Source organism: Ovis aries, chromosome 2, assembly GCF_016772045.2.
Source record: "Ovis aries strain OAR_USU_Benz2616 breed Rambouillet chromosome 2, ARS-UI_Ramb_v3.0, whole genome shotgun sequence".
NCBI lineage: Eukaryota > Metazoa > Chordata > Mammalia > Artiodactyla > Bovidae > Ovis > Ovis aries.
Genome location: NC_056055.1, coordinates 155,258,375 through 155,284,252, shown reverse-complemented (window position 1 = coordinate 155,284,252; position 25,878 = coordinate 155,258,375). Strand labels below are relative to the sequence as shown.

General features: G+C 35.6%; 1 protein-coding gene across 7 annotated transcripts in view; it reads left to right on the top strand.

Moving 5' to 3' along the window:
* GALNT13 (polypeptide N-acetylgalactosaminyltransferase 13) overlaps nt 1–25,878 on the top strand; it is a 652,766-nt gene that overhangs the window by 466,100 nt on the left and 160,788 nt on the right. For all 7 annotated transcript variants that reach the window (XM_042243853.2, XM_042243852.2, XM_042243851.2 and 4 more), the window contains one exon: nt 6,348–6,528. In XM_042243853.2, coding sequence (XP_042099787.1) covers nt 6,348–6,528 — 181 coding nt within the window. The remainder of the gene's footprint in view (nt 1–6,347; nt 6,529–25,878) is intronic.

Here is a 25,878-nt window from a genome sequence, read left to right as displayed (position 1 = left end):
CTTTGAGATAGGTAATGTACAAATATTAATCTTTTGGAAGCTGAGGAAATAACAATCAGATATGTTCAATGGTACAAAACAATTCATGCATCACATATTCGTGTGGATGATACATCATGTTTTATTTAGTTTAAATTGTTTGTTTAGATGTTGTAAATAATTTCAGAGAACAAAATTCAGTATTCTAATTGGAAACTAATTGGCTATTCTTTTAAACTCCTCACCTAAACCCCTAAACATTGATAGTACAGTTCTAAAAAGAGGCAAAATTCACCAAAATTCAATTTTTTTAAGAAGAAAGAATCAGCTAATAATCTACAGATTTTGGTTTTCCTTGATAGCAACAACAATGAAAGTTAAGTACTATACAAATAACATTTTATTTTTTTCCATATGAAGTATCAGGTATGGTGCTTAATAAGCACAATCTCATTGAGGTCTTAGGAAGTTGTTATTATTTTCCCTATTTTCTAATGGGAACATTAAAGTCTTGAAGACATAAATAATCTTCAAAAGTGTACACAGATAGTAAGACAGCCACTAGAAAATTATTTTTGCTTATTTCTAAGCCCAAGTTCTTAATGACTGTGTCACACTCTTTCTTTGTTTTTTCTTCTTTCTTTTCTTTCTTCCATCCTTCCCAAATATTTATTGAAGATGCACTAAGGGAAATTATCATAGTCATTAAGGACTCCACTCAGCTGGAATTTTCTCCACTTTAATTTTTAATCATATAGTTTTCTGGAAACTGTTTATTTTTTAATTATTTCATATTACCCAAATGTCTACTAAGTACTTGGTAACTGGTCAGTTAAATATTTTGTTTTTATGTAAACTGACTGGGGATTACCATGGTCAGATATCAGCTTAACTAATGCATGATGTTATGCTTTTCTACCTTGATCTTTTTATTTACATGCAAGTATGGGAGAGATGCTTTATACTTAGGAATTGCAATATTAATACTTATCTACACATTCTTTGAGCACAGATGGCAATGGGAAAAGTATGCACTTTATTCCAGGAGTCAGTAGAGTATGACCCACAAGCAAAATAGGCCAATATTCACTGAGTATGGATCAGTTACTTCTACTTCTCTTGTCTCTCTTAAATATACTACAGAAAGCTGCCTCCATCTGTGAGAATCCACATCAGGGACAAGTTTTCCTTCTGTCTTGTAAATCAACAGTCATTATTGCATTTAGTTCAGTTCAGTGGCTCAGTCGTGTCTGACTCTTTGTGACCCCGTGGACTGCAGCATGCCAGGCCTCCCTCTCCTGGAGTTTACTCAAACTCATGTTACTCAAACCATTGAGTTGGTGATGGCATCCAACTGTCTCATTCGCTGTCTTCCTCTTCTTCTGCCTTCAATCTTTCCCAGCAAGAGGATCTTTTCCAGTGAGTCAACTCTTTGCATCAGGTGGCCAAAGTATTGGAGTTTCAGCTTTGGCATTACTGCGTTATACCTATACATGGACACACGAAGTCTTATTGCAAGTTAGAGGATCACCTAAAGTCAGCACTTTCATGTTATGAGTGAGAACCCTGGAAATCTACTTCTAAAGGATTTCAGACTAGATGTTTTCCCTCTCTGTGTGCATGCTCAGGGCATAGAAACCATAATCCTACGGAACCACGGTAAGACCAAGAAGTGGCAGAGTAGAAATAAGTGCCCTCACACAACCACACTGCTAATCCAATATTTGCAAAAAGAGAAATTGGGAACCCTGAGGATAGCTGTAAATCACTGGTTTGTTTGCAACAGTTTAATGCATAGTCTGAATTTTAGTGAGTATACAAACTTAAAATGTTATTTTTTCTCCAATTGTTGCATCATGCTCTGAAGAATATTTCCTGTCTAATCTGACGTCATTTAGAACAGATTCTATATATTTCTGGTCACTTTCAGTTATTAAAAATACTAGTAATGTTCAGCTTAAAGCTTTGATTTAATTCACAGTGCAATGAAAAAATATTGAAGGATTAAAGCAGGGGAATAAGATGACAAGATTAAAATTTTTAAAGACCACTGATTTCTCAGCACAAAGCAAATTATGGAACAGCAATAGTGAAAGAGGAAACACAAGAGTCTATTGCAGTTGACTGACAAGACTTGTTTATGATCAGGACAAGCAGGATGGCAGTAGAGACAGAGATGGATATGTTGAGAATTATTTTATAGATAAAACCACCAGGATTTGTTAATGGATGAAACATAAGTGATGAAAGAAAAAAAAGAAATCAGTGATAGGGATATTTTGGGGGGTGGGGGAAGGAGAGAAGGGGAGTTATGCTGTGTTTTTTTATTTTTTATTTTTTATTTGTTATTGACTACCTGGTGAATAGTGGCTCCATTTATTGACAGTTTAAAGAAAAAAAAAAAACTGAAAGAAAATAAGACCTGGTTGACAGGTAGAGATATATCAACAATTCCACCTCAGATACATTTAATTGGATGGCTCTGAGTCTTGCAAAAGGAGGTATCAAGTAGATGTTTGGATACACAAGTCTGGATTGCACAAGATAAGTTTGGGCTAAGATGTTACTGTTCAGGTTTTGAGTATTCAGATCATACATAAAGTAATAACAACACCACTGAGATAGCAAATAAAGAGTAATGCCAACATTTAAATAGAAATTTCGAGTAAAAATGTATAAATAGTGACATAGTAGGATGGAAAGCAAGAGAATCCAAGAAAGGAGGCTGCTAAGTAGTCATCAAAGGAAAAAATTGTGAGTTTCATTATGGCAATTTTGTGGAACTACAGAGATAACAGCATTTCACAAATGAGTAGGAAAATGGATGAAAATCAAAAAGGATATAATATATATCTATAAAATTTTTATATTAATTACAGTGAAGGGAAACAAAAAAAGATGCTGGATGGGAATATAAAGGGGTGAATTTTTGTTGTGTTTTATAATTTTTAGTTTGTTTATCTCTTTTAAATGTACTTGAAAGATAGGTTTTAGAAGATACTACACAAGGGTAGGAAAAATCTAATAATGAGGAAAGTAATTGATATTTCAGGAGAAAATCAAAGGGAGGACTAAACCAGTAGTTAAGACAGACTTAAAGGATATGCCCTAGACTGACATACAAGTATTGATTTGTCTTTGATAGGAGAGGGATCAACTTTATCCATTTTAGGAGAAAGGAAGAATACAAAGAGGTGTGTGTAATTAAAAGAAAGTGTATAGACTTTTTGCTAGAAAGATGAGAAGGTTTCTGATCAGTTAAGTAATTTGATTATTTAAGAAAGAACTATCCTGTCTTTCTAGGAGAATGGTGAACTCCATTCCTCTTTAATATTGTCCATCATTTCAGTGTTGGGTCGGAACATATTTTCTATTAGCAAGACACTGCTTCAGTTCAGTTCAGTCGTGGTCAAATCTTTGTGACCCCATGAATCGCAGAATCCCAGGCCTTCCTGTCCATCACCAACACCCTGAGTTCACTCAAACTCATGTCCATTGAGTCGGTGATGCCAGCTAGCCATCTCATCCTCTGTCATCCCCTTCTCCTCCTGCCCCAAATCCCTCCCAGCATCAAAGTATTTTCCAATGAGTCAACTCTTTGCATGAGGTGGCCAAAGTACTGGAGTTTCAGCTTTAGCATCAGTCCTTCCAAAAGAACACCCAGGGCTGATCTCCTTCAGAATGGACTTGTTGGATCTCCTTGCAGTCCAAGGGACTCTCAGGAGTCTTCTGCAACACCACAGTTCAAAAGCATCAATTCTTCGGTGCTCAGCCTTCTTCACAGTCCAACTCTCACATCCATACATGACCACAGGAAAAACCATAGTCTTGACCAGACGGACCTTTGTTGGCAAAGTAATGTCTGCTTTTGAATGTGCTCTCTAGGTTGGTCATAACTTTTCTTCCAAGGAGTAAGCGTCTTTTAATTTCATGGCTGCAGTCACCATCTGCAGTGATTTTGGAGCCCCCTAAAATAAAGTCTGACACTGTTTCCCCTGTTTCCCCACCTATTTCCCATGAAGTGCTGGGACCAGATGCCATGATCTTCGTTTTCTGAATGTTGAGCTTTAAGCCAACTTTTTCACTCTCCTCTTTCACTTTCACCAAGAGGCTTTTTAGCTCCTCTTCACTTTCTGCCATAAGGGTGGTGTCATCTGCATATCAGGTTCTTGATATTTCTCCTGGCAATCTTGATTCCAGCTTGTGCTTCTTCCAGCCCAGCATTTCTCATGATGTACTCCGCATATAAGTTAAATAAGCAGGGTGACAATATACAGCCTTGACGTACTCCTTTTCCTATTTGGAACCAGTCTGTTGTTCCATGTCCAGTTCTAACTGTTGCTTCCTGACCTGCATACAGATTTCTCAAGAGGCAGGTTAGGTGGTCTGGTATTCCCATCTCTTTCAGCGTTTTCCACAGTTTATTGTGATCCACACAGTCAAAGGCTTTGGCATGATCAGTAAAGCAGAAATAGATGTTTTTCTAGAACTCTTTTGCTTTTTCGATGATCCAGCGGATGTTGACAATTTGATCTCTGGTTCCTCTGACTTTTCTAAAACCAGCTTGAACATCTGGAAGTTCATGGTTCACGTATTGTTGAAGCCTGGCTTGGAGAATTTTGAGCATTACTTTACTAGTGTGTGAGATGAGTGCAATTGTGCGGTAGTTTGAGCATTCTTTGGCTTTGCCTTTTTTTTGGGATTGGAATGAAAACTGACTTTTTCCAGTCCTGTGGCCACTGCTGAGTTTCCCAGATTTGCTGGCATATTGAGTGCAGCACTTTCACAGCATCATCTTTCAGGATTTGAAACAGTTCAACTGGAATTCCATCACTTCCACTAGCTTTGTTCGTACTGATGCTTTCTAAGGCCCACTTGACTTCACATTCCAGGATGTCTGGCTCTAGGTGAGTGATCATACCATTGTGATTGATTATCTTGGTCATGAAGATCTTAATTGTACAGTTCTTCTGTGTATTCTTGCCACCTTTTCTTAATATTTCTTCTTCTGTTAGGTCCAGATCATTTCTGTCCTTTATCGAGCCCATCTTTGCATGAAATGTTCCCTTAGTATCTTTACTTTTCTTGAAGACATCTCTAGTCTTCCCCATTCTGTTGTTTTCCTGCTTAAACAATTAAAAAATGAGAAAAATAGATTGTGCATGTAATGTGCAATTATTGATTAGTATGATTTAATTATCTCTTTTTCTAGAAATATTAAATGTCTTCTACTGCTCCCCAAGACCAGTAGCCACCCTCTTCTAAGATGAATATTACTTGAGGGATCTATAGGAGAAAACTTTTTCTTTCAAAATAAGAATAATGTTATTTACAGCATAAAATCAAGTCTTTCCAATTAAAAATAACAATAATTATGAGTTTTATTTATTGGGATGAATAAATGACTAGTGCATATATATCTATATATATATGAATATATGTAACAAACACACTATTGTAATCTATGGCTATATAATTTTATAGAAATAAATGTTTTTAAATTTATTTTAAATTAAACCAATATGAATTTTTAATGATAAAAGGTACAATTCACAAAAAAGATAAACATCATAAATCATTAGACACTTTAACAACAAAGAAAGAACAGTTTTATGTATACTTAATACCTAGCTTCAACTGAAAAGTAAATCCAGGATACCAAGAAATATATGGTATTTGTCTTTCAACAGTTTGTAGTTTTAATGAAGCAATAGTGAAGTAAACAGTTGTTTAAAATACATTATAATACACTCTTAATACAAGTGTGTTTAAATTACAAAAGTCACACAATACTAAGTATCCCTACAGAGCTTCCTAAAAGAAATGATCTTAGGACTGGACTTTAAAGGTTGCATACATGTTGAACAGATATAAAGGATACTTACATGTTTTAACAAAAACTTAGCCAAAGATACAGGGGATATGGACAGCTGAAAATAGTTATTTAGAATTCCAGATGGTTGGGTACAATAAATTGATTTTCTCCAAATCAAATTCAGTTACTGAGCATGGCACTCATCATGCACTAATTCACTTATTAGAAAATTTTGAGTATTAAATATGTATTAAATAGAAATTAGGTTAACTCTAATACCAAACTAAAAATTTGGTAGTCTAATAAAGGCATGTGAAAATAATTCCATCTTACTTCCTCAATTCCAATACTAAAATATTGAAATATATCAAATCTTCCAAATTAGAAGCCTTTTCCAAACCCAAGTGTTCTAGTTCTACATCTTATATTCATGTGATGCTTGTTTCAACCACATAAAATCTGAAGATTTGGCCTTAACTTAGTCTCAGTTGCTTCTCAGATGGTATTATTGCATTATCTACAATGATTATTATGCGATTGCTCTCTTTTCTAGATTTGGCAGTGTGGAGGCTCATTGGAGATTGTGACTTGTTCCCATGTTGGTCACGTTTTTCGGAAGGCAACTCCCTACACATTCCCTGGTGGCACTGGTCATGTCATCAACAAGAACAACAGGAGACTGGCAGAAGTCTGGATGGATGAATTTAAAGACTTCTTCTATATCATATCCCCAGGTAAGCCATTCTGACATCTTTCTTCTTCTGCAGGGGAAAACTGCAGCATTTTAAGAATGCTGGTTATATGTTTCATTATTGCTGTTATTCCACTCCTTTAAATAAGGTATTGTTTATCACTGTAATATTGTAGAAGATTGTGTTTGAAAAGTTGTCCTGTGAGGTGAATTTTGATCTAAAATGAGAGTCTAGTGTTGTCGCAAATGCCTGAACATTCTTTTTTCGTTTGTTTCTTTATGAGTACAAGTATTATGCTAAAAAACAACAACAACAACAACAACAACAATGAAGCAAGCAATATACAGGGAGATCCAAATTTAATTAACATGTATCAGTTCAATTTAAGAGAAAAAATTTAAGAGAAGTCTTTATTTCTATGTTTCACACATAATGCTGACTGGGTTGGTAAGAAATGTTTTTAATGTTTTTGTTTGTTTTTAATGTTGTTACATAGGTTTTTTTCTGCGTTATTTTCTTAAATACCTGAGTAGGGAGAGAATGAGTGATTTCCCACAGGAACAAGATGGAAAAGTATGCAGATATAAGACCTACTTTAAAGAATAATTAATAACAGTAAATTACTCATCTATATATGTGAAAAAGCAATAATATGTGACAATAATATAGCATCCTACTTTAGTTACAGAGTAGGATAGATATGGAAATAGAAGTAAATGTAGGATATCACTGAGTAGTGAGGTTATGAGTAATTTCATTATTTCTTTAATTATTATATTAATTATAATATAACATATTTATCAATTTCTATATATTATAAATTTTCTTTATAATATATAATATTTATTTTTCAAAATTGATTGAAAACAAATTTTAAAAGAAAACAAATAATTAAAATATTAAGAGAAAAATTGAAAACCTGTTAAAAGAGAAAAAAATAAATCATTGTGAAAAAATTGCATTACTGGATGATGTTATTATGAGTGATTTCATTCTTTAAAATTTTCTAGAATATCTCCAACAGCCATATTTTATAAAAGAAAAAACAAACTCTGAGATATCACACTGTTTTTAAGTAAAAAAATAATGAAACATTATGAGAAGATACAAATAAGAGGAAGACAGGGTTGCCTTTAAGATCTCCAATCTAGACAAAGAAAGCAAATCATAAATTATATAACAGGAATTCAGCTGTACTGGTAAAATAATTCATTGTGTTCTATTTTTGATAGTTTATGATAGGACTTATGTCATCAATGCCATTATTATGTAGCCTGCAAGAACAGCAACAAAAACCCATGCCCACAACCTCTTTTCTACATTATCATCTATCACAAGTTTAGAAAAGTCAGTGTGGGTTCTAATTGACATGCTCAGGTTCTGAAAGTAGATATGAAGCTGTGAAAATCCTTCCTTTATAGATGAAGAAGCGAATGAGCAGTATGAGCTTTCTTGTTAAGATCCAGTATTACTCTGTAGAAAAGAAAAATTGGGGCAGTGCATGTGTAAATGTGTGATTAGGAGAAGGACTTTCTTCACACGTTTTTAATCCTCCCCTGTGTCAAGAAGCTATTGACAGGAACACTATTTCTCATATAGATGTGTTTCTTGTTAATAATAGAAACCCAGTCCAGATGTTCACAAAGTTGAGCTCTCTCACAAAGAGAGAGCATATAAATTCACAGCAAAGCAGTGACATTTATATAACCTTTCATTTTCTTTTGATGATATACTTTTTGAATTCAAATCATTACTTGAGAGATATGTAAGCTCAAACATGAAAAAAGAAGTAATGGAAGAAAGAAATTTATGTGTGATTATATACAATATACATTCAGGAATATAAGTAATTGCAAATAATTGTAACTGTGTATTATACTTACTCATGAATATTATTTGTGAAGCCAGGTGTTAGTCTTTTGTATAATTTCACATTGAATGAAAAAGGCAGATAAATGGTAGAACCATTTCTCATAATGTAGTGAAATGACAAGCTTCAGAGTTTAAAGGTGAAAAAGAATGCCTGCTATCTGGAACTAATGACTTGCTGCTCAACAGGGACTGTTTGTATATTCTGGAAAATGTAGTTTTTTCATTACAATAAATATCATTTGGAAGGTTTATTCTTATAAAATTGGCTCATTTAAGCCCAGAAAGGTACTTTGGAAAGCAATAAAAGGACTTTTGAGTTATATGCTGAAAAATATCTGGGAATTTTCTTAGGGGCATTTATGCTTTTGTATGTCTCAGAGACAGTATTCTGAGTGTGGAACCTGCCTGCTCTATCTGGGCAAAGAGAGAAAATCACAAATCTGAAACAATAAATTGCTTCTCAGTGGAAAAGGAAGATGGGAAGTAAGCTGGAAACTAGAGTTGGATGCCTATAAACAATTCTAGCCCTAGGCAGGTTTCAGATCATGCAAAAACAGATAAAATAGGTTGTACTGAGGAAGTCAGGAATCTGTCATTTGTATGATGGGAAGCCTTTTTTGAATGGGTAACTATTTTTGTCATTACTGATGGTTTCTGTGCCTCTTCAAATCATAAATTTCTTTGCTATCATCTAAAATCATGGGGTTTCTGTTTTTCACAAGTTTTAATGAAGAGAAGTTGCTGTGGGGGTAGATCGGAGGGATACATTCATGTGCATTTACACTTAGAATTATATCCTTTTCTATGGTGTACATAAACACACACACACACAAACACATGTTTATGAAAAATCTAAAGTTTATAGTGAATTTTAAGTCTCCAGAAACTCCATAAAAATCTGGCTAAGGAAAATGTTACAGTTCTTTTTAGAATTACCTCTGTGTATCTGTTCATTTTTCCAAGATATTTTATAAGGAGACTCCCATTTTTCATACCAGGGCTTCTAGTACAAAATCTTATTGTCCGCTTATGCAGCTGTTCAAAATGTGCTCTTTAAGTACTGAGTCTTTGTGATTGAATTTTGACAATTTTGCTTCCTTCCAATATACTCTATAAAATACTACCTTTCTACTTTACTGATTGGTTTAAGGATGCTTCAGTTCTGTCTTGAACTAAATGGGTACTCTTTCTCTCTCAAAAGTGTATTTCCTGCAGTTTTGATACAATGGCCAATCAATTCTTACTGTGTGCTATATTGTTTTATTTTTATTACCTATCTCTATAGCCAAAATAGTTCAGAGACTTGTGTTACAGTGCTTAGAAACCTTCTTGTCACTTTACAGTCCTTGAAAAATGTGTTGAATAATTAGAACAATAAGTGAATGACTGAATGAGTGAGTGAATTTTTAAAGGGGCTCTCTTTGTTTCTTCTTTTCTATGGAATTCTCTAAGGATGTCTGCTCTGTATCAAGGAATCCCTTCATAATAATCGCAGCAAATCAGAACACTTTTTCCTAGCTCTCTATTCCAACCCTTGATAGCAGATCCACTGATAAAAGAGAGGTGAAACATAGTTTTCATATACCTGCATTCTCATTCCTCTGACTCTGCCACCAGAAAAGAAGGTTCCATTGGCTTACCTGTGTACTTTAGGTTATATGATTCTACCATAATTATTGGCACACACAGTCATATGTTTGTATCTTCCAGGACTAATATAAACGTCTAATAAGCACAATTTAGGAGGACAATAACATTTTCTAATAAAGCAGCATAAGAGCTCATAAACTTAAAACGCTTACTTTTACACATGTCGATTTGTGTTTTCTCATGACCCCCAATAATTTAATGTTAAAAGGAGACATATAAATAGATTCATGTGTGAATTACTTTTACTTGCTTTTTGCAAAATATTTACTATATGTCCTGACTGTCTTCTGAATGCCCGTTACCCTTTGGCAATATTGATAGCAATGTCTAATTATGTCTCCTAAATGGATATATGAATGAAGAAAAGCAATACTTTGAAATAGTGTTGAGGTATGCATTTTCAGCATTTGTTTAGTTGGCTTTTCAGCTGTCTTTTTAAGGATGCAAATACTATAGCATCATCGATTTTTAAAGCCCTGTAGGCTTTTAAAGCCTGAGGCGGTTCTTACTAGTAATTGGGCTGTTTCAGCTTGAGCCAATCTGATTGTCCTAGCAAAATCCTTTGAAGTGATGTGATATAAGCAGAAACCACTCTACACAGAACATCTCATTATAAATGGCAACATTTTTTTTTTCCTATTGGTTAATAGAGTGGAGTCACAGCACTGACTGTATATTTGACATGCTGGCTATTCTATAAATATTGATTTTCTTTCTTTGGAGAGGTAGATTTCTAACTGTGTATCAATTGACATGATGATTAGAAGCAGCTGTCCTTATATAACCTCCAGTTGTTCTTCCATTTCTTAATGGGCTGCTGTGCTCCTGTTTTGAGCACAAATTGAAAATAAAATGGTAAAGACTCCCAAACAAAGTATTTATATGTAACTGGGAAAACAACTTATTTTCCTTGATGTTATTATAGTATTTTCATCTGTATTCCATGTAAACAGAAACCACATATTTAAAGAAGGTTTGTTGAACTTATTTTGAAAGTTAACTCTCTAGTGCTAACATTTTAAAAATACTTTAGAAAAATCAGCTCATCAAAGGTAATCTTTGTTAATAGCATCTTTGGATCTTTTATTAATGTTTAAAGTCACATTAATTTCTATTGAAATTTGTATCTGAAAATACAAATGTTTTCAGCATGCTGATTTGTTTAAAAGATAACAATATTTAATAACTAGCCCTTTGAGTGTAGGGCTTAATTTCTTTCATAAGTCATCAAAATGTAGTTTCTGGCTGATATCATAAGCACAGGTTTTGATGTTTCCAGCAAAACGTGCAGCATGCAGGTTTTTTTTTTTTTTTTTTTTTTGACAATCCGTGTATATCAGTTTTGGGTTGAGTTAACACAAATACATCTGAAAAGAGTATGGCACTTCTGAAAACACATTTGTACCTATGAATTTTGAATTTTTTTTACTTAATAAATGCTTTTTCATCAGTATCAACCATGGTATCACTGAGTAAATATGATATTATGAAGAGGAAATTCTCAATCATATTGATACGCTGTATTGTAACAACACATAATTTATATGCCTCTGCGATCCCTTGAAATGCTAAATGTTGAAGTAAATGATGACACTTGTATTCAATATTGTTGGTGTAATGGACAGACAACTGCTTTTCCTCACTGTAGCCAATCACTGGTCAGTTTTTATTGTTGGCATTGTTACTAGTATTTCATGGGTATTTATTTATATTTTTATAATAATGATCCTGTTTTGCTTCTGTGTTCATCTGATGAGAATTATTAAGTTCTTGATTTGCACTGTGCCAGAAACAGGGACACAAGCATGGAAAAAATATTGTCTTGCCTTTAAACAATGAACTGCCTAGATCATCACAGTTAATTAGTTTAAATGGAAAATACTATTAAGTACTTAGTACATGAGGAACATACAGACTAGAATTGAAGGGGATACTTATAAAAACTGTTTACATTTTCCTAGTTTCCTACTCCTCACTCAGAAACTTCAAAGTCAAATGAATCTTCAAGTTCTTTCTATTCTACTTACTAAGTTCTCTCTAGCCCATCAGTTATCTTCATGTTCTCATGCATCCTGCATCCTGATAACTTCTTGATTGTCCTGATGGTTCTCCCTGCCTCAAACCTTGCCCACATTGAACTCACTCCTACAGTGCTGCTAAAGAACCTTCATAAACTTTGACCTCTCACTCAACACAAAGTCAAAAGTTTAGAACATGGCCAACAAGGCCCTATGTGATTTAGTTAACTTTTCACCCTATACTTTCAACCCTAGCGGTCCACATACCAATCACGTAGAACCATATTCAGACCCAAAGCTCAACACGCTTCCTGCCACTTTTAGGTTTTTGCATATGTCTAAAACAGTATTTAATGAATGAATGAATGCTGCCACCTCCACCTAAAATACCATCATCATCCATGAATCAAGTTTGATGTAATTTCCCCCCAGGAGCTCCAGTGGTTCCAGGTACTTCCCCTATTGTCGCATTTATGTATTTTTAAAGTACTTTTTTTCCCCTCCACTAGGCTATATAGGAACTGTATCTGTTATTTTTTTAATGTGTTTGTTTGGTTCCATTTTTATGTAGCGTTCATTAAGCTCATATTTTTAAAAATTGTATTACATATATCAGATGCAAATAAAATGGTTTCATCACCACCCGTCAGCCTTCCTTCAAATCCTTTTCCTATGCATTTGCATGAATACACATACATATACACACATATATAAGTAAATAAGATCATATAATGAATACTATTTTCATTTCTTTTTTTAACTGAATATATTCTTCAGTATTTTATGTTTAATTCACAAACGATTGTATCATTTGACTCTGCATCTAAATTGTATTATAATATATAGATGTATCAAAGCTTATCTAATCATAGCAATATACAGCATTATCAGTTGTTTGCTGTTATAAAAATTCCAAAAACATTATTGAAGTAACATTTTGATGAACTTGGGAGGTTAATTCTGAAAAATGTAGCAGCATTAAGAGAGTCCTGGAAGCAGACTGCTTGGGTTAGTTCAAATCTTGGTTCCATGTAATCCCACTGTATTTACTTAAGCTCTTTGTACTTACTCTCCTTACTGTCAAATGGGATTTATAATAATATGGCCATCCTCAGAGATTTTTTGAAACTAAATGAAAAAAGATATATAAATAATTTAGAACTGTGGCTGGCAACTAGTATTAGATATCATTTAGTGTTAGATTTTTCTGTTATTATTGACTAGATATATTCATAGAAGTAGATTTATTGGGTCAATGGATATATACATTTATATTTTGGTAGATATTTTCAAAACTTCCATCCAAAAAGACTGAAGCCATTATCACTTTCACCAACAGTGCTTGAGCACTTATACTATGCTATCAACATTCCAGATCCTCAATCCTTCTTTCTTTCATGTATATTTATCTAAGTCTACATATATACCTACATTTATTTATATTTGGATATATATTTTCATATATATGCAATTTCTCTTCCCGCACTTTTACAAGGAATGAAAGTCTATGGCCATTTTTTGTTCTGTGGATTTCCTCTTTCCATTCTATACCTCTTGTTCATTTTACTTTTGTGGATATCTATGGTTCTTTTTAGATATGTATTCTGGTGATTAATCTTCTGTCTGTTATATACATGGCAAGGGTTTTCTCCCAAACTACTACGTATGCTGTAATTCAATTGATATACAAAAAGATACTTTAAAAACATTTTTTAAAAGAATTTGTTTATGTAAATTCTGTTTATCTTAGTCTTTACGGCATTTATGGTATTGTGTGTGTGTGTGTGTGTGTGTGTGTGTGTGTGTGAAAACAGTCTCTCCCAAGCCTAATACATTTTAAGTGCCCCATAAATATTTGTTGAATGATTTAGGTTTGAGTTGAGTAAGATGCATGTTTTTTTTTTTAAGTGGCCAGTGATTTCTCTGGGCAATAAACATGAGCAGAAATGCCAGATAAGATAACTCTCATTATGTAAAATATTATCATCTTTATCCATGGGGCATAAATAAAGGTATCAACCATAAAATTTCTAATTTTAAAGCTTTAATATGATTATATCAGTTCCCAATACAGTAATTCTTGCCAAGTGTCTTGAATTGTATTCATGGTTCATAAAATTAATAAACAGGTGATTAAATAATGTTTATTGAATCTTACCAAAATATTGAGTTTGAACACTAAGCATGGATCATTGTACTTCAGAATCTTTGATTAGCAATTTACAACTATTTCAGATAACTAACCCCTTAAATAATTTTATCATTATCAAATCTAGGCAAGTTCAAAGTATTTCTAGAGTGAATAAATGTAGCAAGTTCTAGTGAAGATCTGTTCACAGAATAATCACTACCTTCTAGGGTTTAGATACCAAAATTATTCAGGCATTCGTTTTTGCTCCCTGCTCCAACTAAGTGTCATACAGCTGTTGTCTAATGGGTGTGTGTTTGTATGCAACCAATTCATTATTCTGAAGTTTCCAATTAGAAAATTCTACCCCAGCAGGATTGGATGGATCATGATTAATATTCATATCCTTATGACTTGTTCCAACAGTCAAAGTAAAAAATTTCAGTGTTTTTAAACTGGTACAAATGGTCAAGAACCCTTGTGTAAGACGTGTGGGTTTTTACTGTCAGGAGTTGGCTGAGAGTTTTTGTTTGATGTAAAAACATTAAATATGAAGCAAACATGATTCAGGTGCATACAGAGATTTTATCATACCTACTTTCATCCTGTCATCTTCAGAGTTCCCTAACTTCATTATTTAACTTAAAACTGAACACCTTAAAAATTATATAGTCAGATACATTTCATTTCAATTCCAATTCTTAACTGAATTGAGGGAATCACTCCAACAGTCAGCAGTAGTCATGTCATAAATAGATTGGTTGTCACATGGTTATATATTACAGATTTTTTATTTCTAATACTCTCAGGCTAAGGCCCCTGGATTAAGTGTTCTGGAGGGTCATCTTTGCCTAATTCCTATGTTATCATCATCTTTTGCTATGTTACATAAAATATGAGTTTAATTCTGTAGTTACCTAGTGAAATATAATATTTTGAAAGTGAGTAGTCAAGGATAACTTTTAGAGAATTAGAAAGGAAACACAGTCTTTCCTAGATCCAATAATGATCTATCATGTAGTTTAAACTTTCCAGATGTGCTCAGTTAGGGGTCTTTGAACAGTTCCTTCCTTGCAAAAATAAAACAAAAAACAACAAAGAAAAATCATAGCCACATACTTGCCTATCAAATATTCAACTCTAATGTCAGATTAGTTTAGCATCCTAATAATTTACAATCCAATGCCCTTGAAAGTAGATCTTCTTTAGCATAGCACACAAATTGTCTAGAAAATAAGAGTTTTACTTTTAGCAATTGTTTTTATCCAGTGTGCTTTATTTTCAAGGCAAACCATTCAATATCACAGTATCCAAGAATATGCTCCTACTAGCAATACTGAAGAAGCTTAGTTGAACAGTTCTATGAAGACCTACAAGACCTTCTAGAACTAACACCCCCCCAAAAATGTCCTTTTCAATATAGGGGACTGGAATTTAAAAGTAGAAAGTCAAGAAATACCTGGAGTAACAGGCAAATTTGGCCTGGGAATACAGAATGAAGCAGGACAAAGGCTAATAGAGTTTTGTCAAGAGAACACACTGGTCATAACAAACACCCTCTTCCAACAACACAAGAGAAGACTCTACACATGGACATCACCAGATGGTCAATACTGAAATCAGATTGATTATATTCTTTGCAGCCAAACATAGAGACGCTCTATACAGTCAGCAGAAACAAGACCAGGAGCTGACTGTGGCTCAGATCATTATTATTAGTGCCAATTCATTATTATTACTGCCAATTATTATTGTCAATTATTGCCAAATTCAGACTTAAATTGAAGAAGGTAGGGGAGGCCACTAGACTTTTCAGGTATGACCTAAATCAGATCCCTCAAGATTATACAGTGGAAATGACAAATAGATTCAAGGGATTAGATCTGGTAGAGTTGCTGAAAAACTAAGAACTATGGACAGAGGTTCTTGACATTGTACAGGAGGCAGTATCAAGAACATCCCCAAGAAAAGGAAATGCAAAAAGGCAAAATGGTTGTCTGAGGAGGCCCTACAAATAGCTGTGAAAAGAAGAGAAGTGAAAGGCAAAGGAGAAAAGGAAAGATATGCCCATTTGAATGCAGAGTTCCAAAGAATAGCAAGGAGAGGTAAGAAAGGGTTCCTCAGTGATCAATGCAAAGAAATAGAGGAAAACAACAGAATGAGAAAGACTAGAGATCTCTTCAAGAAAATTAGAGATACCAAGGGAACATTTCATACAAAGATGGGCTCATTAAAGGACAGAAATGGTATGAACCTAACAGAAGCAGAAGATATTAAGAAGAGGTGGCAAGAATACATGGAAGAACTGTACAAAAAAGATCTTCATGACCCTGATAACCACAATGGTGTGATCACTCATCTAAAGCCAGACATACTAGAATGTGAGGTCAAGTGGGCCTTAGGGAGCATCACTATGAACAAAGCTAGTGGTGCTGATGGAATTCCAGTTGAGCTATTTCAAATCCTTAAAGATGACACTGTGAAAGTGCTGCACTCAATAGGCCAGCAAATTTGGAAAACTCAGCAGTGGGCACAGGACTGAAAAAGGTCAGTTTTCATTCCAATCCCAAAGAAAGGCAATGTCTAAAAATGCTCAGACTACCACACAATTGCACTCATCTCACATGCCACTAAAGTAATGCTCAAAATTTTCCAAGCCAGGCTTCAGCAGAACGTGAACTGTGAGTTTCCAGATGTTCAAGCTTGTTTTAGAAAAGGCAAGGAACCAGAGAACAAATTGCCAACAACTGTTAGATCATCAAAAAAGTATGCGTTCCAGAAAAACTCTGCTTTACTTCTGCTTTATTGACTATGCCAAAGCCTTTGACTGTGTGCATCACAATAAACTGTGGAAAATTCTGAAAGAGATGGGAATACCAGACCACCTGACCTGCCTCTTGAGAAATCTGAGAAATGCAGGTCAAAAAGCAACAGTTAGAACTGGACATGGAACAACGGACTGGTTCCAAATAGGAAAAGGAGTACATCAAGGCTGTATATTGTCACCCAGTTTATTTAACTTACATGCAGAGTTCATCACGCGAAATGCCAGGCTGGATGAAGCAAAGCTGGAATCAGGATTGCTGGCAGGAATATCAATAACCTCAGATATGCAGATAACACCACATTTATGGCAGAAAGTGAAGAAAACTAAAGAGCCTATCAATGAAGGTGAAAAAGGAAAGTGAAGAAGTTGTCTTAAAATTCAACTATCAGAAAACTAATATCATGGCATCTGTTCCCATCACTTCATGGCAAATAGATGGGGAAACAGTGGAAATAGTGACAGACTATTTTTTTGGGCTCCAAAATCCCTGGGTATGGTGACTGCTGCCATGAAATTTAAAGACACTTGCTCCTTGGAAGGAAAGCTATGACCAACCTAGATAGCATATTAAAAAAGCAGAGATATTACTTTGCTAAGAAAGGTCCATCTAGTCAAAGCTATGGTTTTTCCAGTGGTCATGTATGGATGTGAGAGTTGGACTATAAAGAAAGCTAAGCATCAAAGAACTGGTGCTTTTGAACTGTGGTTTTGGAGAAGACTCTTGAGAGTCCCTTCAATGGCAAGGAGATCCAACCAGTCCATCCCAAAGGAAATCAGTCCTGAAGATTCAGTGGAAGAACTGAAGCTGAAACTCCAGTACTTTGGCCACCTGATGCTAAGAACTGACTCATTTGGAAAGACCCTGATGCTGGGAAAGATTAAAGGTGGGAAGAGAAGGGGAAGACAGAGGATGAGATGATTGGATGGCATCATTGAGTCAATGGACATGATTTTGAGTAAACCCCGGGAGTTGGTGATGGACAGGAAAGCCTGTCATGCTGTGCCCCATGGGGTCGCAAAGAGTCATACATGACTGAGTGACTGAACTGAATTGAATTGTCATTTGAGTGAAGAGAGCTTTGCATCAATTTGTTGAAAAGAATGAATGCTGAACAATGGATACCGGCCAGGATGAAAAGGAGACATGGGGAGGGCTTTCCAAAGAAAAGGGGAAACGATTTCTGAAAAGGCAGGATACCTGTTTAACAAATAGGCTTTTTGCATAATTTTATCAGAAGCAGCATTACTATGGTAAAGTAGTAGTAGTAGTTGTTTAGCCGCTAAGTTGTATCCAATTATTTTGTGACCCCATGGACCTTAGCTCACCAGGCTCCTCTGTTCATGGGATTTCCCAGGCAAGAATACGGGAGTATTCCCGGAATAGGTTGCCATTTCCTTCTCCAGGGGATCTTCCTGACCCAACAACTGAACCCGTGTCTCCTGCATTGGCAGGCATATTTTGTACCTCCAAGCCACCAGGAAAGTCCTTGTGTGGTGTAGTCACTCTTGATGTGGATTGTCAACACTTAAGAGAATGTGGCTGCCATATTGATAACTGACTGGTTCAGAAGCACTTCGTGGAAAGCTCTATTCTAGCATCTACTCGGCTCTGTTTTCTTTCATTTGACTTTCTCATGTTTAGAATCACTGTATTTTATTAACAAAGCAGTGAACAAGAAGGAAAGCAGTGAGGGATGGGCTTCTTGGCAGGCTTCCAACTACTTGTACCATAGGGACGTTGTCTGTAAATGTTTGTGTCAGATGCCATAATGTGCTCACAGAAGTCTTTTTCATCATGGATGTCAGTAAAGAGCAATAGAGAAGGTTGGTGGGTATGTGGGAAAAACTAAAAATGCATGGTCTAATACAAGTCATACCATAAAAACTGCATTTTATTTGTAAAAATGCTAGTGTTCCCAATGGTAAACCTTCTTCACTCTATCTCCACGGCTGTCTTTTCCTAGGTATAGACCAGAGAGGTTGAAGAAGGCTCTTTCTTTACTTCTACTTCTAGATGTCACCTCACTCTGGTACTGAAACCCAGATATTTGTCTGCACAATCCTGTGTCATCCAAGATTCTAAATTCGATTACTAGCTTCATCCCAAATCAGACTCCTAGGGGCAATAACATTGAAAGGATGGTTTTTCCCTGTAGAATATTTTCCAGTCACTTGATGTTTTGGTTTCCCATTTTCTTCTGGTATTTTTTGGTCTCTCTTAGGAAAATCCTTATTATGTAGGTGGGAAAGACAGTAAGTGGAGAACCATTTGAGGGAAAAGGTATTAGCCACTAGCGTCATAAATGTATTTTGCTTAAGATTTGCCCAGGTAATGTAAGATGAGAGGGAATGCTGGGGTCTAAAGTAGGTGATTCTAGGCCAGGGAGGAGTGGAAATGGAAGAGAAGAAGGAGACCCTAGGGTTGTAACTCAGGAGCCAGCTTGGCTACATCATGATGAGGGGTACCAATCTGGCTAAGACAGACTTGAAACAATAGTAGCTGTTTCCCACTGGTGGAGCTTAGGTGATATTTTCCATTGTCAGCCTTTCTTCCTTTCTCCTAATCCATGATCCTTGCCAAGTGACCCCTATTTTCCCATACTTGCTTCCAGCTTCTTTTATTCTACCATCTTTTAATTTTTTTTCAGTTAAATAAAACCAATAAATTCTATTTCTTCTTATTCTTTCAATTTCTCTATAAATTAAAACATTATAGAGAAAATATTTCAATATTTTGATCAAACAGTGCAAACAGGTATACAGAAGTAAGTCATATTCCAGAAGTAGCTATGTAAGCTTGCACAACGTGTAACTTTACTAGTCATATAATCTCTTTATCCCTCAGCTTCTGCATCTATAAAGTGGGAATTTTATAATATTTACCACACAGAATCTCATTTTGACATCTCATTTATCTCACATATTCCATTTTTGTGAGCAATAATGAGATAAATTATATATAGATATTGAACTGTATCTGAAGCATACTAAGGACTTAACAAATTATAAATAATAAATATCTGAAGAAAATAATAAAAGGATGCACTGGCCAAGGGTCAAGTATTTCATATCTAAATATGTGTGCATTCTGTTATTTATGAAAAGGTTATTAAAATATTATTGATAAATAACATATATGTGACAAAGTATTTATATAATAAAATGACACTTTCTTTTATATAAGATACATTTCTGGGCAGAGATCACAGACTGCTTGGAGAATTTGTGAAGTCTATAAAACTATTCCCAGTTGGATACATAAATATACAACTTTATTCATACAGGTTTGGAATTCATGGAAGCTTTGATTTCTACTTATGGATTTCAAGGGCATGTAGGATTCTAGGACCTCAGGTCTAGGACTCTAGCTTTAAAGGCAAATTAGAAACCTTGAATTTTAATTTAATATCTAAACAGGTAGATTTGTTTTTATGTTGGGAAAGTGACAGTTTCTCAGGTATTGAATATTTTTATTTAAATTAGTAGCTGAAATGATAATCTCTAAATTCAATTCTAACTTTCTAGATTATTCTGAAACAACGAGCTTCCCTACTTCTTTTGAAATATGAGACCATTTTCTGCTCCCTGTTTATGTTGATATAAACAGGATGATTCAGAAGCACTCACTAAGGAGGGATACATTTCACTGACTCGGGTCTTTTAAATGAGGGCAAGAATCAGGGGGCAAGAGCCAAAAATAAAGAGGATTAGAACCTTGCTCTCAAACTAGGAAAAAATTAAATAGGCATGTAACTGGATATTGTAGCAGCCTTAGTTTGGAAGAGCTCTGACTCGGGGTAGGAAGCAGTTTCAGAATTTTTAATACTATTTTGTTTATCTTTGTCTTTCAGCCATCATAATTTTATCCTTGAGACCTAGACTTTAATTGGTGGTGTGCATGTGTACTCAGCCATGTCCAACCTTTTGGGACCCCATGGCATGTGGCCCACCAGGCTCCACTGTCCATAGGATTTTCCGGTCAGGAATACTGAGTTGCCATTTTCTACTCCAGGAGGTCTTCCCAACCCAGTGATTGAGCTCACATCTCCTGTGTCTCCTGCATTGGCAGGCAGATTCTTTACCACTGCACTACTTGGGAAGCCAAAATTGGTAGTCAGTGTTTATTATCAGTTTGTTTGTGCTGATTCTTGCTTTATGTTACTGCATTGCAAATTATCCAAAAACTTAATAGCTTAAAACAGAATATTTTATTATATCTCATGATTCTGTGGATCACAAGTGCAGGCAGGGCTCAACAGGGTGATTCCTCTGCTCCATGTGGCATTGACTGAAGTTACTCAGTAGTATTCAACTGTAATGCAGGTTGATCTGGGGAGTCCATGATGGCTTTTCCTGCATATCTGGCACCTTGCTATGATGGCTAAAAGGCTGGTCTGAGTACGATGGTCAACTGAGGTGCTTGTTGTTGTTCAGTCGCTCAACCATGCCCAACACTTTTGAAACCCCATGGAGTGCATACACCCTGTCCTTAACCATCTTCCAGAGTTTGCTCAAACTCATGTCTATTGAGCCAGTGATGCCATCCAACCATCTCATCCTCTGTTGCCCCCCTTTTATCCTTCCCTCAGTCTTTTCCAGCATGAGGGTCTTTTCTAATGAGTCTCCCTTCACATCAAGCGACCAAAGTATTAGAGCTTCAGCTGAAGCTTATCAGTGGCCTTTCCAGTATAATAGTCTAAAGGTACTCAGATAACTGTCAAAGAAGCTGACTTCCCTTTGAGTAAATGTTTCAAGGGACCTGGGCAGAGGTGCAAGGATTCTCATGAGAGGCTTAAGAATCCCACAATGTCCCTTCAGTTACATTCTGTTAGTTTAGGAAGTCATTAAAGCAAACAGAATCAAGGAGAAAGAGTTTAGACTTTATATCTATCTCAAAGGAAGGAATAGCCAAGTATCTGTGACCATGTTTATCTATCAGATTTTCCCCCTAAACTTTGAATAAAGAGGATTCAGTTAATCATACTTTTTGCTTCATGGCTATGATCTGCTTTCTTTTTTCTTTCTTTTCTTTCCTCCCTTCCTTTGTCTTGCTCCTCCCTCCATTTCCCCTCCTCTTCCTCTTTTTTCTTCCTTTCACCCTCATTATAGATAACATTACATCTTGTTTAATATGTATATATTTTTCTTTATAATTATACTTTTGGGAGTTTTTATGTGAATGTTTTCTTGAAAACTGTTTTGTTTGTGGTTAATTTATTTTTAATTCGTATAAATGGCATTTAATTATATTTCATTATTTTTCTTTTCTTTATATCACAAATATTATCATTTTAACCCCCATTCTAGGTTTTAAGCACACATCTATATGCTACAAAGCACTCAGTCATGGAAATCCACTGCATTTTAACTATTTATCCTCTTAATGATGGTTGGAATCTTCCCTGGTGGTTCAGCAGTAAAGAATGCACCTGCCAATGCAGGAGACATGGGTTCAATCCCTGGGTCAGAAAGATTCCCTGGAGAAGGAAATAGCAACCTCCACCAGTATTTTTGCCTGGAAAATCCCAGGGACAGAGGAGCCTGGCAGGCTGCAGTCCGAGGGGTTGCAGAGTCAGACATGACTTGTGACTAAAGAACGACAACAAAATGATGGTTACTCAAGGTAGTTCCAGTTCCCTGCCACCATTAATTTCACTTTCTTCAATAAATAATATCAAATAATATTAACTGTGTGACATACATGTCTAAGTACTGCTGGCGACGGAATGAAACACCAACACTGCAGAGTGGTTTGAATCTTTGTATTTTAACACTTGCTTCTTACAGCTGCTTTATTTTATATCCCTTGCACAACAACCTACAGGGCAAGTTGCCAAGCACTATGATTCAGAGACTATACAGTGCGCAGGCACAGGGTGAGATAACCTTTACCTTGACTTATTTACTGCAGCTAAGACTTTGTTTTGGGGAACTTCATTATCAACTTAGAATCGGTTTTGTCCCTGGGTCTGTTCCTTTTGAGGAATCAGAGAAACATCCTTGTGTGCAAGAAATGTTCTTTTCCCATGGAAACAAACAGAGGATTCGTAGCTGAACATCTCGTTTGCAAGAATGTTCAGCCCTGGTTGAGAGTCTTGTTTGCAAGCACTTCTTAGCCTTCCTTATACCTTATTCCCTACACTGGGCAGAACATCTCATTTGCAAGAATGTTCAGTCCTGGTTGAGAGTCTCGTTTGCAAGCACTCCTCAACCTTCCTTATACCTTGTTCCCTGCAAGTACTAACAACATACATGTTTTATGAATTTATATAAGAATGGGGAAGGGGATTTATGCCTAGGATTAAAATTTATGAGTCATAGAATTTTGTCAGATGTTTTTCAGAATTCTAGCATGTATCTCATTGCAGGTTTCCATTAACTTTGTCCATGCTTTTTTCATTAAGCAAGGTGGTTTTTTTTTTTCAATTTTTAAATGATTATTTCATTTTGAATATGTAATAAATTCACATAGTTCAAAAATGAAAATAATATAAAACAAGTTAATGTGGAGAAAATCTTGATCCAACCCATTTCCACCCTCCCATTCCTCTTCCATGCTTTGTCTTAATTACTTTTGCATCATTCCAATGAGAGATTCTTGATTTTGATGTAACCTAGATTTATTGTGTTTGCTTTCTGCCTTTTGGTTTATGCTCTTGAAGATTTTTAGAAAACATTTTCTTGTGTTTTTAAAAATTCTTTTCTTTAACATTTTCATTCTTTATCATCTTATGAGATATTTTATCTTAAATATTCCCAATTATGTCTTGACCTTACTAACTTTAAAATTATGTGCAAAGGGTACAATTTTACTTTACTAATTTTTTCATCCATTGAATCTGATCTTTGTCCTCTGGAGGTTATTGAGCAGCACAATGCATAAAGATTTTTATTTTTATATTGTGCTATATTTAAATGACACATTTGCAAATAACTTGGCAAATGCTACATCAGTATCTGTTTTTGTAGCTCTGGACTGTAGAGATAAGGCAGATTGATTTGCCTAAGGGGCCCATGGTTTTCCTAAAGGGCAGGAACCAATCCTTTTTCAAGTTCCACATTTAAGGTGTTAAACTAGGGTGGCCACAAGAAGGAAAGTAAATTGCAGAGAAAGTAGGGAGGACCAGTGGGCTTCTCTGACTGTGAATCGGAAAATGTGGGAGAGGGCACAATGACTCTGGTGCACAAAATAGAGATGAGGCCGCTCGCTGTAACTGAGAGCTCCTGGGGCTGGTGGCCTCAGCAGTAGTGTGATCATCTGGGACAGGCAAATGGGAATAGTAGGCGGGACTACTCAGCCCCATCACAATCCCCTGGACATGGCCTCCAGAAACAGTAGGTGATTTCCAGTGAAGAGACTCTGCATTGTTTGTGAGATGTTTCACTCTGGTAAAAGTGTTTGCCTCACTTTCTTTTCTGTCTCTTTATGGGAGACCTAGCAAGCATTCCTCCCTGAGGTCTTGAACCTGCTGGTATTGGCCCACTGTGGTTGGAATTTCCACCACCTCATCTCTACAAGGCTAAACCCTGGGGTATCTTAGTGCCTTGTAGAAATGGTTGGGTGAGGAAGTCACCAGGCTAGAGAGCCTGGCCAGTTCGAATAGGAACATTCTCACCCCTGAACCTGAAAAATGATCCATACCAACTTCTCAGGAGAGCAGGGTTACCACTTCCACCTAGGAACTCCTGGCCTTCTCAGAACAGAAAGCTTTACTCCTGCCCCCAGTGTAAGATGCACTTATTCAAAACAGCACTTTATTAGACATTTTAACAAGATCTTCAGTGATTCATGTTCATGTTAAAGTTTGAGAGAAGCATTTGGTCTCATTTTTATCTCTGGTTGGCTCTCTTGTTCTCCCCTGGCCCCTCTAATAGATGCACAAGTATTTGGCAACATTGAGCCTCTTAAAGCTAAGACCAAATAACTATGCTTTTTATATGATTTCTCCATTTATAAAGGGATTCCAGTCCCCTACCCCCCAACATAAGACTCCATGTTAAATGTGAATGTCAGTCCAACAACAAATAATATTTTAATGTCCTGAGCAATACTTGATTCCTGGATCATATTTATGCCAAGTAATTAATTGTTGATAATATGAAATGCAAATTTAAATGGACAACTTGTATTTTTATTTTCTGCATCTGGGAACTCTATCTACAGTAACAAAATTACCCTTTGTATAGCTAGTAATTTCTGCCAGCATCAATATGAATATTTGATAAAGCAGCTATATCTTTTTATATATGGTTTTCACTTCCTTTTTGAAGAGACAAAAGTTGAAATCCTAGTCTCTGCCCTCTATCAAGCCAGCATCTATATGCTTTTGTATACCTACAGAAGATGTCATTGAACAGAGACATATTATCTTAAATAGGAACTGACTCTGAGATATAAAATACTTCCTAACACTTGTCAGAAGAAAGCACTCAAAATTAACTGTGGAAAGAAAAGAAAAAATCTGTTTTGAAAATATTCCCCAACATAAAATATCAATATTAACTAACTCTGCAGTAGATTAAATCAAGTGCCAAGGACACATTATACAACTGAGTCATTCTGGCTTGCCCGTCAGGAAAGCTTCTTGCTTTAAATGTGATACTCTCTCTGCTGGATCACTGCTAAAGTTTCCTCTAGTCTTGGAAGATAGCTGGTAACACCTGCTTTGAGTGGGTTTTTCTTTAGGTCAAAATTGTCTCTGCTATAATCTGTGTTGAGAATTTGCAGTTGAATACAGGATTGGTCCTGGGGGCTGGTAACTAAGACACTTTCTTGAGGAAATCTTTTACTGGCTGACTTTGGTTTGGCCAAACTATATGTGAAGATAAACTGCACTTTTATTTCCATGAGAGTACCGGATGAGAGCACACTTTAATTTCAATAATGCAAAGTCTGT